We start from the raw sequence: 15,008 nt of genomic DNA on the forward strand, positions 1-15,008 counted from the left end.
CGTTTGTGTTCTGTAATCTTTATTCAGCAACCTATTATTACTTCCAAACGATAACGACATACGCGGAGAAACTTATTAATGGTCCTTTGTTAATGATAGAAAGCGAAAGATAATCATGTACGTAAATACATAAAACCATAATGGAGAAATATCCATTCATCCATCCCTTTTCTATAGCTGCTTATCATCACTGCCTTTTAATTTGTGTTTCTTTTAAAACGATCATGAATAGCGCTGTTTTCCTATTTTTACTGTGTCTATAAGTAATACCCAATTACCAAAAGAGACATGGACAGCTGTTTTCCCACTAAATTAAATGTTCCAACACGCTTAAGAGGGGCAGATGCTGCTCATGCCACAAAAAACAAACAAACAAAAACGTCATTTGACGTTTCCGGTGTTCCTCGGTAGTTTTTCCATTGACGTAGTTTGAAGACAAAGGCGCTTAAAAAAGTACAAAAAATCAAACAAATGAAAATACAGTACCTAACTAAAACACAAACATCAGTTACGGTGAGTTAAAAGAAACAGACTTGAGGAAAGAACTTGTTACAAATCTTTTATTAAGATATTCATAATTGACTCCATTCGGACACGTTCTCTTTATTTTACAGTTTGTTAATGTGCAATTACCGTCGATAATGTTGGGTCACAGTTACAGGGCTTTCACAAAGTTATTGGCACTTGGAACACAGAAAGAAGAGGTGGGCCAGCGCTGTGGGGTTTTTACACGGGTCAAGGGGCTAAGCCAGTACTGCGCGGGTTGTCAACAAGCAGCGCCGAAAACGGGGTAAATACTGGATATACCTCATGCTGTGAGTGTACGACAAACAATCTTACCTCTACGTGTGTCTATGCATTATATACAGTATTCCTCTATACATGTATATATCATATTTATATATGTACCATTGTGTGACACAAGGATCTCCATGCCATGCCACACCTTATCCGTTCAAGTGTGTAGGTTTATGTGTGACGTGTAAACACATTGAGAGAACAAACAAACAAAAACACTCATTCTCAAAGCTTCTAGTGGATGCGCAGCAATGGCCGTCACAGAAAGGTCGATTCCAAAATGAGTTTGTGGTGGGCGAGGCCGCGTCTGAATCGTGCACTCTTGCCCCGGACTGCTGACGTAAAAAGTAAGCAAAGGCTTCCTTTCTTGGAAAATAGTGCTGATTCACAGCTACTACTGCAGTGTGAGCCGGTGACTCATCAGTTAGAAATGAATGGGGATCAGTCAGTGCATCTGTGCCCGTGCTGATTTAGGACCTCATTACGAGTCACGCGTCTCTGCTTGCGAATATTCTTGGTTTCAGGAAATCGAGGAGACAAAAATTCAGTGCAAAACTGAAGGGCATTTGTGTGATGATTAGTACTAGACGCATTTAGACAATGAACAGCGAAGGTATGCTGAGATCATAGCTCGCTGGTAAGAATTCTGCCGATTGCATGGTATTGATTGCTGATTGTTCGAATAGAAGAGACAAGAGTCCCAAGTTTTTCTTGCTTGTTTGTTAGCCTAACATGGCACAGCTACATGGAGCCCCCGAGGGCAGCATGAGTAGCCCACCAGCTTTCTCTAAAAACAGCTTCCCAAGTTGTGCGACTGTGATTTTCTAGGAATGTAGCAACATTTACAGGAAACATGGCTGCAATATTTATTTTTGACTATTTATTGAGTAGGTTTTCACAATCTAATCCAGTTGTTAACATAACAGACTTTACACAGATCTGATTGATTTGATCGGCAAATATTTAGCATTTAATGCAAAATCGAAGATCCGCTTTAATGCCAATGTTTACCATTCGATCCACTGATCGATTCTTCTTATTCTAATGTTGTCTTATTTTGTTTCAGTGAAATGAAAATACATGTATTACCGTAAATGCGCTCTCATTAACTCCAGTGACATTCTCTTCTGAAATTGTTTACAGTCAAATGTTTCACAACATGAACAGATTGTTAAAAATAAATTTATTGCTTATTTTAAAAATAATTTTGGATAAAAAAAAAAATCTACCGCATTTTCTTTGTTGTACTTTATATTGCATAAAACATGCAATGCAACAACAGTCTTTTTGAGATATTTTTTAGGGTTTGATTGATATATATATTTTAAATGTTTGCCCTGAGCCGAAATTGTAAAGAAGAAAAAAAAACTGCAATACTGTCATCATAACATCTTTCTCAATGCATTCCAATGGGTGTCAACAATATGCAAGATTTGGCTTTTGGGGGGCTGGGTCAGTCCCAATTCCCCAAACAAATAGTTGTCCTAACTACAACAATCAATTATCAATCCCATGCATTCAACTTAATCCTTGCATTTCTGCTCAATCGCAAACATCTTTCATGAAGCCAAATTCTCTGAGGTCATTTAGAGCAGACAATAAAATGTCACAATTACAAAACATAAGCAAAAAAAAAAAAAAAAGATTAAAAAAAAAAGTTTTTGAAAGTTGAGTCCAAGCACAATACTGCTGTTGCTGTTGAGGTGTGCGAGACACCTGGAAGCACAACAGTCTTCAAAAAAGATTCTGCAGAGGTAAGTGGAGTGCTCATATGAGGTTTTGTAGTTATTTACTGCTTAATCCCAAAGTACTGCATCTCTGTTTGCATCTTTTTTTTTTTTAATCTCACAACACACATTCTTGTGGTTTTAAAAAGGATGAATATGATGGTTGGTTTCATGTCTGTTTTTTGTTGTTGTTTTTTTAAGTGAGGTTGAGCTGGCCAGGAATGAAAAAGAAGCATTTACACTGCACCTGCCTTGAGGAAAAACACAACCACGACGCTCCGAACAGTCTCAGTAACAAAGTCGTTCAGTAACAGGAACATTGAAATCATCAGCTTGTCATCAGGAAGTCTCGCCACTCCAAATGGGACCGTGTGCAGATCGCAAGAGGAAAGGACAAATTCTACATAAACGGCTTCAATTGCGACAACACTTTGTCCGTAAGGTGCACAAACCGCTAAGGTGCTAAAACCTCCACCCTACCTCATATGTAAAAACACCGATTCTCCTCCATGCATACACACAAACGCCAAGAAAATGGACCTGGAGCAATATTGCTTCAGACTTCTCCGTACCAGGCCAAATTCTGCTCATTGATCTCCATTGGAAAAGGCACATTCCGTTATTCCATAAATATTACCCCCACCCACCCGTAACATGATTAGAATACAAAGTACAGTAGTCGTTTTGGGGTGGGCGGGGCCTTAACTTCCCTGCACATCATTGTCAAAAACAGTCGAGCCGGCTGATTCCATCTTTTTTGCTTCTCAGCTCGTGTGAGCAGAGGATGAAATGTATCAAATGTAGCAGTTCCACTGCCCATTCCATCCAGCTGCACCACAAAATAACCACAAATCATTAACGTCTCTATCGTTTATTTTTACGGTAAAAAATAGCACTTCTCCTCATTAGTCACCGCCTCCTTCAACAAAACCTCAAGAATTTAAAAGAATCCCCGCCCCCGCTCGCTTTACTCGCACGTCACGGCATGCACGGGCATGCGTACAAATATAGCTTTTCTTCTAAAAATATCACCATCTTTGATTACCTGTTGCCCATATTTTTTTTTTCATTAGACTCATCTTAGTAAAAAGCTACACCCGTTCTCTTTGATCGCTATTCAAGCTTGCTAAAAATATAGAAAACAAAAATGGGAGATATTTATATAACACTGCACAGTAGAACACAAGATGGATGAGTGGAAGATGAAACTGGAGGACAAAGTAGTGTTCATATAACTTTTTTTTTTTTAACGTTTACTGGCGCTCTCGTTTTTGGAGACTTGAACACATTTAGCATTTTCTCACTGGGGGTAAAAACGCTTACATTCAATACATACTATGGAAAGCATTTTGGGCATCTATTCACTTGCCTTGATATCCACTTTAAGATCCAAGCACTAGTAAACTCTTTGACCTCACAATTCAGCACACTAGTGACAATAATCCACCACTAGTTAGTTCCTTCCAGTAGTGTGCGCATTTTTGCAAACAACTTTTGCCAACTAGTAGGAAAATTGCCAACAATTATTTGATATTGCGACTGGCACTAACAGTAGTGACATGTAAAACTCTACTAGTTAACATCATGTTTTGCTAGCAGTATTAGTAGCACCGAGATGTCAACTGGTGCAATGTTTTGGTTCAATAGTTTCATGGGGTTGTCCTACTAGTGCGTAGAAAAATCATACGTTAGTAGAAGGCACTAATGGAAAAGTGCTATGACTAAAACAGACTTACTAGTGCGGTAAGTTGTCTGCTAAAAGATTCAATTGAATACAGCTTGGATGCACTCACAGCTTTCTTGAAAAGTGTTTAAATATCCTTGATCTCCATTTTAACTCATACACTGCCATTGACGGTTATAAACGTTAAAGATGCCACTGAATGAGTCTTACTAGTGGGCCAAAAATCGCATTATTATTGAACCAAAAATATTACTGGTAAAATGCAGCCGGCAAGTCTACTACCGTCACACTAGGGAGCGCAAAACAACACTGTATAAAAAGACAGACGTGAACTCATTCAATGCCAGGGATGTATTTTCACGTTTTTTTAAGAGTCCAGACATTCAATCCCAGATACTTAAGTAATGATTTAATACTGGAAACTAATGTCCTTAATCTACTCCAGTATTGATCTAATAATGTATCTGTGATTTAATGTCCAGTTTCTTAAAAAAATGTGAACATTTGTCCCTGGCATTGAATGAGTTAAAGACTTCAAAAATCTGTTTTTACTGGGCAGGCAATGAGCAAGTTAACTCAGTTGCTGCTATTGACACCTAAGTGTAAAAAATCCAAAAACGGCACTACGATTGGGGGAAAAAAACTGAGTAAGATGCAGCCAGCTATTCTACTACTGCCCTACGAGGAAGGACAATCTGCACAAAAATAATAGACGCACATTCACTATCATTGACAGCTAACAATGTTAAAAATGTCCATTTTAACTGGGCGGTGAATGAGAAAAAGAAAATCTAGGATAAAGAAGGTATTATTGCGCAACTTGCCTACTAGTTGGGCCTAGTGGTTGTAATAGTGCAGCATAGTAGTCACTAGTAAGGTTTCATTCCATACTAGGTCAACAAAACCGGCACGTGGACTTCAAGCGAGGATATCAAGTCAAAGAAATAAATGTTCCAATGGCTTTCCATGAGATCCCAACCTTGCCATGCACCCTCCCTCCTAAAGTTCTGCTCTCAACTTGGACTACCAGCACTACTGGGAATGTATTTAATATGCAACGACGAATGTGCTTACACACCGTAAAAGGACAGGGAGAGGCAGAGGACAGCCGGGTGCCCTCTGGCGCTCCCCCTCCCCTCCAGAAGCTCCATTATACAGTCTTAAAAGAAAAGCAAAGTTCGTTTTCCATGTTCCTGTTACAGCCGTAGCGGTGTAGTACATACAGTCACGTGTGAGAGAGAGGAGGCAAGCACAAAATACGCAACGCTCAAAATAACGCGCCCACATCACCGCTCACGCCCGCTAAGGATTCACCTGAAGAGCCGCCCGACTCGGCGCCGGCGGAGGCCGAGGCTTCCAGGGAGGCGGGGTCGAACGTGGGGTCGGCGCCCAGGGCGTCGTCCTCTGCTTTGACGCCGTCGGAGAGGAAGGCGGAGTAGGCGTCGCTCTCGGCGATCAGCAGCTTGAGCTTGGGGATCCAGCTCTTGCGCACCACCCGCCGGGCGTTGGTGCACATGTCGGCGGCGATGGCGTTCATCTCGCTCTCTTTGAAGCTGGTGGCAAAGTTCTGGCAGTAAACTGGTGAGAAAAAGAGACTGTTAGCCGGGCCTTTTGTGCTGTTTCTTTAACCAGCCCCATTTCAAATTCCCCTCATCGGGTCATACCTGCCCCAATATAACATAAGCCTTTTTCCATTCTTTTGGTCAAAAAAAAACTTGTTACCGCCAAGTTGGACTAGCAAAAAGGCTAAATCAGCATCTCCGCGGGCAGCAAAATGGCTACCCCGAGAGCAGGGTTAAAATGGGTGGATTTTGCTGCTTAATTCATATCATTCAATATTACTCGGAATCCCATGTTAAGACTTGTGGGGGCATATAGATCATAAAATCGCAAAGAAAAAAATTTAGTGTTGACGCTCCTTTTAATGATGACAATTGTGTTCAATTTGGAACTTTCCAGTAGTTTGCCATAAGCAAACTTCATCTTCCAAGCGTGTGCTCACATTTGACTGCATGCAGCACTCTGTTATCCAGGGGCTTGCGGCTGGGGTCGTTGGTGGATGAGCGGATGCCGGTCCCGCAGCTGTTGGCCAGCGTATTCCTATGTAAAGGTACGGATGGAATGATTTTCAATAATATGATTTGATTTCTGCATATAAAAATGAGGTATGAGGAAATGACCTGTCAAAGAAGGCAGCCAGCAGCCTCCTCAGCAGAACCTTGTGTCTGGTCCCTGCACTCACATGGCAGTTCATCAGCTGGGCCCGGGAAATAAAGACAGATGTACCTGGGGACACAAAAGTAGACAATTGCATTATCATCAATAATCAACCATTTTGAGATTTCAGGAGGTAAATTTAGGGGTACTAAAAGTTCATTTCACTATCTCAAGTTCACAACACCATTCTAAAAAGCTTGAGGACCACAGGATCAAACACAGGCGTACCTGAGACCAGCTCTAGTTTCTCAGCAGGATCTCCCTCCTCATAGAGTTTGGGATGACAACGGTTGCCAATCTGAGCGATGAGCTCTGCTGGGAGACAAGTGAGGTCTCTGCCCCGCATGCGCCCCCGTGTCTCCGTGTGATCGGGAAGGGCCTCCACTCGCTCGCCGGCAGCTGAAGAAACAATACCGACTCATCGGAAGCTCACCAGTACCCGCGCAACGTCGGATGCCACCTTACCTGCAGCTCCCATGTTGAGCATGCTGTACATGGTGTACATGTTGCAGATTTGCCTGTATTGCTCTTCAGCACAGTCCTCTGTACCCTCTTCCTCCTCTTCGTCATCGTGATAGCTGATGGGCGAGTCACTAGCGTAGGTGCTCAGCGTACCCGGGCTGGCGCCCTCTGACATTCCCACACCGGGCGCAGACGTCCCATTGGTGCCCGCGCTACCGCTGAGCCCACCACTCGTCGCCATGCCGGCCAGGCCGCTCGCCGTGGCGCCCATACCCATGGCCAGTCCGAGCGCCCCGGGGCTCTGGATGGCACTGCCACGCACCGTCTCCTGGGAGTAACGCGCCGCCTTTCGGGCGCCCCCTCCTGCCCCGCAGCCTCCGCCGCCTCCTCCGTCGCGGCTGCTGCCGCCCTCCCACAAGCGCTTGGCGACAGGAGTGCAGACCACCGAATGCGCGGCGGCCTCCGGTTGGCTCGCAGGCTGCTCCGTCTTCACACGGGAAACTAACGGGAGAGGCGTCAAGCAGGCGGCGGGCCGGGCTGCGCCCGTACTGGTCTGTGTGACGGGACTCTGAGGCTCAGACGGTGGAGCCTCCTCTGCGTTAAGTCCCTGGGAGTCGCAACTGGGGGAGGAGACCTGGAGAGGAACACAAACACAAGAAATGTAAATATCACACACAATCAGCTACTAATAGCACAAGCATATATGACAAGGATTAATAGCTTCAATAACTATAACAATGCAATGAATTGAACTTTGTTTTTAAACATTTTATTTACATATATTTACAGTACTTATGGAAATGTTTTAAATATATTTTGTTACATATTTCTTATACATTATATCCCAAAAACAGTGAAAATCTGCATATAATGATGCTAATGCATAGCGAGAAAACATGTTATTTTATCAGCTTTTCTGACCCCCAAAAATGCATAATCAAAATAAAATCCTTATAGGTTGCGCCCTATACATTCTCCTGTGATCCAGCCTCTTCCTTTGTGTCCATTGTTGTGTCCAATTTTTCTCAGCAAAACAGCAAAGTTAACTGCATTCAGGTTGTCCTCGATTGAGCACACCGGGATGTAGTAAGGTAGCTTAAATTAGTCATTAGATATCCACTACAGTGGACAATTTAATTGACTGGGTCTCAGGAGGATATGACATATATTGGTTTTTAAATGCACACCAACCAGTACTAAGAGTGAAGACTCTTTCTTTTTGTCGATTGTAAAGGTGTTCCAATCACTGTGTTCATTAACTGCCAAATAAGGATTGTTGTCAACAGCCATGTTATTCATTGCAATTAATAAACAGATTACCAAGTGCTTTCTTACACAGCGCTTTCTTCCTACTAGACTTGTAAAGCTGATTAAGTCCCGCTGGTCCACACATTAACAAATTCCCCATCAAGCTTCAACAGCCAGAGTCCACACCAATAAAATTTCGCGCTTGCATAATTTGGAGAATTAACCGCGAATTAATTTTCTTTCCTGTTTCCTTCTGATTGACTGCGCAGGCTGGACACTGAAGATTCATATATGAGGTCACTTTTTACCTTGAGGAAGAATTCGGTGCCTTTTTCCATGATTTGCTGAATCTGCAGGAAGCCAGCAGTATACATGAGGAGGAACTGGTCGCCCACCGTCATGCTCAGACGGCCTGTGTAGCAGAAGGCCAAAATTTGTTGGAAGCTCTGGGGCTGCACGGCCGGTGGAAGCTCCACCACTGTCGGGCTGGCGTCATTGCCGCTACAGCCGCCGCTACTGCCGCTGTTGCTGAAAAGGTCCCGGAAATAAGAGCTGCTTGCAGCCAAGACGGCGCGGTGAGCCTACAACAAAAGAACAAGTCTATTAGATTAAAAAAAAAAAAAAAAAGTTTCATTTCTTCTTCTTCAGTTCAACGGTAATTGATTAATTTAGCGCTGAATTACCAAATGTTATCGTTTACTTTGGAACTGAATTAGAATTGATCAAAAATCGATTAGGTATTTACGTACTAAAGTTAAAAAAAAAAAAGTAATTGCTTATTTTTGGAGTCATTGATTCATTTAAACGGCCATTTTTAGAACCTCCTTCAGCCAAACACTTGAAAAAAAAGGTAGAGAAATAACTAGGATTGAATGCCTGGACCTTTAAAAAAAAATTAAAAATATGTCTTTGGGATGGAATGACTTAGCATTACTAAAGTTGACGACAGTGCGAAATACATGATGCCATAAACTTAATGAACAATTTACTGCTTTGTTAGTTAAATTATGAATATATTATTCAGTTAATTGCTGTTTTTTTTAACATTACACTCAGTCTGTCTAGATGTACATTTTGCATAGACAAATACCCAAATGTTATATTGTAAAACCAGTTGGGCCAAAAATAACCAAATTCTGGATCAAAGAAGTACCAATGCAATATTTGGGTCAATTTGACCCAACTTTCTGTTTTTTTCATTTTTGATTGTTTCATACAGAACTCCCCAACCCTATGGCGGTTATCATGAACAAAACGACCCATTTTGGGGGAATGTTTTGTACAAAACTATGTTTAGCAATATCAGCAAGTAAACAAGTAAACATCCAGCAAATATCATAATAATAATATCGTAATGCAGGGATACAACCGCCCCCCTCCTACCTTGAAGGCATGCCCCTTTACCACCACAGAGACATCACAGTAGAGGCCCTGCAGACGCTGCTCGTTCAGACACTCTAAAACGTTGTTGCCAAAGTTTGGAATCGCCATCTGGAGGGTCTGGGCCATGGTGCGCCAATGCACACCAACAAAGGCTCTGTTTTGGGAAAAAAAAAAAAAGACAAAAATAGAAAGCGATTTTCATGGCATTACATTACACATACTTTATGAGATAATTAAAAAAAATGTTCGAATATATACTTGAGGGTGACCTCTTTCAATGTACACAGTTGGTGTAACATGATAGGCTTCTGTTGTGGGTGGGAAGACGGAAGACGTGAAAATGGAAGAGCATATGCGAGTGGTCTTTTCGATGAATGAAAAATACAACAAATGCAATATTGGTAGAGTGATATGCATTTTTTGTGAGGAGTTTGCCTACTTGACTTTAGTCTACCACATAAATGCAAAGCACCCAGCCGTGAGCCACAACTAACTATAGGAACAAAGATGCTAGTTTAGCAGTCTCTTTGCCCATTTAAATGAGAACAAACTGTTTTATTTCAATGTCATCTAATTAGTTGGCAAGTGACAAAGAAAAACAGCACATTTCCTCCCGATGGTCGAAATTAAAGTTTGTTGCCAGCATTTGGGATTAGTTTCAACTTTAGCAGAAGATAAATGGCTACAACTGCATCTAATAAAGTCTGTTCTATAAAAATATTGACCGTAGCCACTTTTTCATTTTTGTACATCAATCTTTTGAACTCCCACAATAATGCGACATATCTTAATAAAAAAAATCTAGTTGAGGGATTTTTTCACAACTTTTTAGGTGATTTCAAAATGAGATTCATTCGATTAATCAATTACATATCTTCATTAGTCAAGCTCTCATTTTTGTTACTCTCTTGACGACACTACTAATTGTTCCAAGGAGTACTTTAAAAGTGTATCTTAATAAGATAAAAGTGTGTGGGAGAGGTAAATCTATTCAATATTTTTTATGGTTTCTTTACGTGGCTGATTTTTCATCTATGGCGGGGGAGTTTGGAAAGTATCCCCTGCAATAAATTGGAGTTCACTAGAAGACACAATCCTTCACACGGTCCTATTGAAGACATTTTACTAGCCCGTGAAAGGACAATATTTGTTCCAAGATTTGGCGGATAATCTACATTCCATTAATCCTATACGTCACGTCGGCCTCTCAGGAGCCGTCAGTGCCAGAGCTCACTGAAAGCCTGTTTTATGTTCTGTCTTGTATGAGCCATAAAATCCAGTGTCCTTAGATAACTGGGTCATGGTCTGTTATTGCATGCGTGTGTGTGGCTTCGACAAACAGAACATAGCATGATTCCATTCACTGTACACCAAACATCCAAAAGCAAACAAGTCTTGCGCTGCACCCATTCAAAACCACTGTAGTCCAGTGAGTAGACACGTATGTAACTAAGTACATTTTTCTATGCATATGAACACTTATGATATTGCTCCTGTCTATGACCCATTCTACAGATTATCATTTGGACATGTATGTGCGCTATCAACAAAAACAGGAAAATCAAGAAAGTTGATTAGGGAAAGGAGGATGGTCTAAGGTTGGCTTAGTAAACCCCATAAAGCATGAATTTAAGAGCTTCGGGGAAAAAAGTCAACCAAGTCAGGTAAGTCGACCTTAAAAGTAGGTTGACTTAAACTATACACCTCGAAGCTCCAGCATAAAGCTTAATGTTAGATTTAAAAACATCAAACTAGCATCCTCACAAGTGAACTTACATTTGCCTTTTGAGTCATCTTGTAAGATAAAAAAAAAACATAAAAAAGGAGGGCGAGCTATAAGTCATCACTTGATTTCAATTGATAAAGGTCCATCCAATCAACTCCGAAAAGTAGAGACCATCAAAATTCAATGATTTTATTGGTTTTACACATGCAAACGTGTCATATCCTCCAGCGTGATTCTCAGATCAGAAGAGGCTAATTATAAATATTACAAGTGGACCAAGTGTGTTTCAGCAGTACTTTGACTGTTGCCGCACTTAAACAGAAAACGTGTATGCATTGACATACCTTTGTTGTCATTAGTTGTACACCACCTAGTGGACTGATATTATTTGGGTGCTTAAAACAAATCATCTCTAAATGACTTCAAAGGCACTATTACATATCTAATAAGCACATAACATTATGTAAGCGTGAACTAAATGGTAGTTTGTTAACCTTAGATGGCACTCGCCAGCGTAGTAATGTTAATCGTGATTACTAACTACCACAGTCAAATTTTGTTATTGTCTAATAATTTATTTGTAGGAGATAATAAACTAAGTATTTATATCCACTCCTGCTCAATTCCAACCTTAGTAAATTATTAAGCAAATTATAATAAATAAATCAAATAACATAAAACAGAGAGTGTGGGCAAATGGGTCATTTACTCGCTGAAATAATTGATAGAATAATCGAGGGGGGAAAACAGACAGGCAACAGTGAAGGCATCACAGCAAAAGTTAGATGTCATGTCAGTTTTTTGCAAGCAAACAATTTGCAACTAAATATGACTGTTTATCTCCTCTCTTTTTTTAAGATGTATCTGTGCACTTTTGCTGCCCAAAATGTGACATTTTGTTAAAAATCTTCCAGGTTGCGCGCCAGTTTCAGATGTAAATACCTGGAAATAAAAGCTGAACCCATTCCCCGGTCTCATGCTCATCTTCTGATGTCAAAAGCAAACAAAATGAATCTATGGTGGGAGTGACCAGCGAGAGCTGGTGAGAGCAGCCCCATCATATCCAAAGCCTTTCATTTGGGACTTCGCCAAGCTCCAGGGTAAAGAGAAATGCTCTCTTTGTCTCAGTCGAGCTTCCCTCTCCCTCATACTAAAACACAGATGCGCACACACCAACTCAAACAAACCCACAAAAGGCACACTGACTCGCACATAGACAATACAGCTTGTTTACGGATTGGCGAGCCGCAGTAAGCACACATGCTTGCACATGAAGACACACAAACACAGGGTTGGATGGGGGGGGGGGGGGAGGGGGGGCAGGGGGCTGCACAGTTTGTTCTGACAGTCAAAGAGATGTGACTGAGTGTGCATGCGTCTTCATGCGCCAAGGAGAGGCAACAGTGTCTTAGAGAGAATAGAGGGATCATCCCAGGCCGTCCTTTTGTTAAAGGGGAAGTCAAGTCAAAAAATGGCTTCACGATTATTTGTTTTCGCTGCCCTACTAGTCTCAACAGGGTATTCGCATTGATATTGCAAATGAATATGAATTAGCTTGTAACAGAAATCTGTTTAAGGCGTCCATCTTGACACACTTGTGAAATTCCCAAGCTGAGCTGTGATTGGTCATTTCTAATGTCCTGAGCAACCGTGATGTCATTTTCAGTTGACAGTCAATGTCAAGATGGCCGCTCGTTTTGTCATCCCAGTTGCTCGTGGCTTGGATAGTGACCAATCGCAGCCCAGCTTGCGAATGTAACATGAACAAATTGAGAAAAGAGGTGAGCCATGATCGGTGGTTACCAGTGCAACTGTGATGTCAAAATATCTGCTTCCTGTTGACTGAAAATGACATCACAGGGGGGTTAAGGCACGGCCAATCGCAGCTCGGCTTGCGAATGTCACGTGAACAAGCTCAGAAAACAAGTGAGCCGAGATCGAAGGCTACATTAGCAACCGTGATGTAATTTTCAGTCGACACAAGCGGCAAAATGGCTGCCCATTGACATGGGTAAGAGTCGGTCAATTTTTCTGCTTAATTCATATTGCACAAACGCAAATGCAGTGCTTAGACTAGTGGGAGTGCATAGAAAGTATTACTGTAATAATTCATTTGAGATGTGACTTCCTCTTTAAAGGGCTAGTGTGTAAGATTTAGACCGTTTTTCATTACGTACAGCAGGAGGTGCTGCAGGTGCTGCAGTTACCATTGTCTGTGCCACCCCCCATGTATTATAATTTAATGATACCTAGACCTATGACCATATTCAAAGCATACTGTTGGTCATTAAGAACACATTCATTTGCAAGTTTTTGACATTTTCAATAACTTAATTTATTCCTTTTTAATGAAAAACGGTCTAAATCTTACACACTGTCCCTTTAAGCCAAGTGCACAGAATGCATGCAACTTCAAACCAAACGCTAAACCAGGTTTCCCCAGAAAAGTGGGTCAAACGCGAAACCCACTTAAAAACCTTTCCATTATGTCTACACAATGACTTGTAGGCTTTTTCAAACAGTCCATTTAGCTGTGACAGACAGCGGTTCCAAACTGAAGCTGGCTTTTTCGACTGCTGGACTGTGGAGTCATTGCTGCAGCTGGCACACAATGCTGACTTTCTGCAGGCATTTCCTGGTTCTCATCTGCCCGCATCAAGTTATGGCAGACGTGTCTGATCATTCCCGCATTTAAAAGCCCAAATCATACCGAGACATTCGACACGCGAATCTGCGCTATGTTTCTTACCCGAAAGGGATGCTGGGTAAACAGGGGCACACGAGGACTCCGCACGGTGCCAGCCTACCAGCCGGCCGGGGTCTCTCGACCGTCGGCTGGCACCGGAGGCGACGCGAGGGAGGCGGCACGGGGCTGGCAGCGAGACCCGGGCGAGCGCCAGGTCGTCCCCGCCGCCGACGCGCGATCGGATCGCACCCCCGATCCCAACGTGGCCCCAAAAGACCCCCGCGAATGACGAATGCGTCGCGACAGTCTCGTGGGACTGAAAGCGACGCCGATCGTCCTCCCCAATCCGCAGCGGGCCCGTCGAGGTGGCTAACCGCTAAAGCTAACTGTTAAATATTTTGGGCGCACCATCCACCTCGTGCATGCACGCTCAATCCAAGAAATATCAACCATTTCCACGTCGGTGCACAAACACCCGCGGGTTACTTACTGTCAACGCGGGCGAGGTAGCTCGGCTGCGACGTCGCTTTATGAAGCGCCCAAATGTGGCTTATTTAAATATTTTGGTGATGGGGGAAATCGCTCCCCCTGCCAGTCTCCATTCTACCGACATCAACAGGTCATCCCGGGACACGCAGCAGCTGAGCGCGAGCCAGACGGAACCAGTGCGGCAGCGAGCGGGGGTGGGGGAGGGCACATAACAACCAGCAATTATTCCCAAGTGCCGCTAGCGAGGGCTGTCTTGACGCACACCTGACCGCCGCCGCATTTTGCCGTGATTGTGACAAAGGGAGAGACGGCTCGCCGGCTCGCTTTGTGAGCGACGGGCTGTGGGGGGGAAGTCGAGGTAACCTCGACTCGTCCCCTACTTTCCCCACAACTTTAGATGTCCCGTATCAGCCGGATTCTTCATCATCATCCGTAGCAACCTTGACGTGAGGCGCAGACGGGCCCTCCCACACTTCGCGCACCCCCCTCCCCGGTCATCCCACTTGGCTCCCTCCTCCTTCTCCGCCTCCTCCCCCTCCTCCTCTTCCTCCGCCGCCGCCGGATCCTGAGACGACCCCCCCCCCCCCC

At 43.0% G+C, this 15,008-nt stretch overlaps 1 protein-coding gene across 2 annotated transcripts; it reads right to left on the reverse strand.

Moving 5' to 3' along the window:
* Positions 1–546: 546 nt before the first annotated feature.
* LOC148410646 (nucleus accumbens-associated protein 1-like) lies at positions 547–14,878 on the reverse strand. 2 transcript variants are annotated; one of them, XM_088437316.1, is made up of 8 exons: positions 14,422–14,878; positions 9,520–9,673; positions 8,445–8,717; positions 6,892–7,522; positions 6,655–6,825; positions 6,390–6,495; positions 6,212–6,309; positions 547–5,787 (listed from the first exon to the last, which is right to left on the reverse strand). In XM_088437316.1, exons 2-8 carry the CDS (start codon positions 9,643–9,645, stop codon positions 5,477–5,479), a joined length of 1,716 nt encoding a protein of 571 aa, XP_088293442.1. In that variant the 5' UTR covers positions 9,646–9,673; positions 14,422–14,878; the 3' UTR covers positions 547–5,476. The 2 variants fall into 2 exon arrangements, with proteins under 2 accessions (XP_088293442.1, XP_088293443.1); XM_088437317.1 differs by having other exon boundaries at positions 13,995–14,878.
* Positions 14,879–15,008: the final 130 nt, after the last annotated feature.

The sequence above is a fragment of the Hippichthys cyanospilos genome, chromosome 16 (assembly GCF_059441005.1).
Source record: "Hippichthys cyanospilos isolate Australia breed blue-spotted pipefish chromosome 16, RoL_Hcya_1.0, whole genome shotgun sequence".
NCBI classification, from domain to species: Eukaryota; Metazoa; Chordata; class Actinopteri; order Syngnathiformes; family Syngnathidae; genus Hippichthys; species Hippichthys cyanospilos.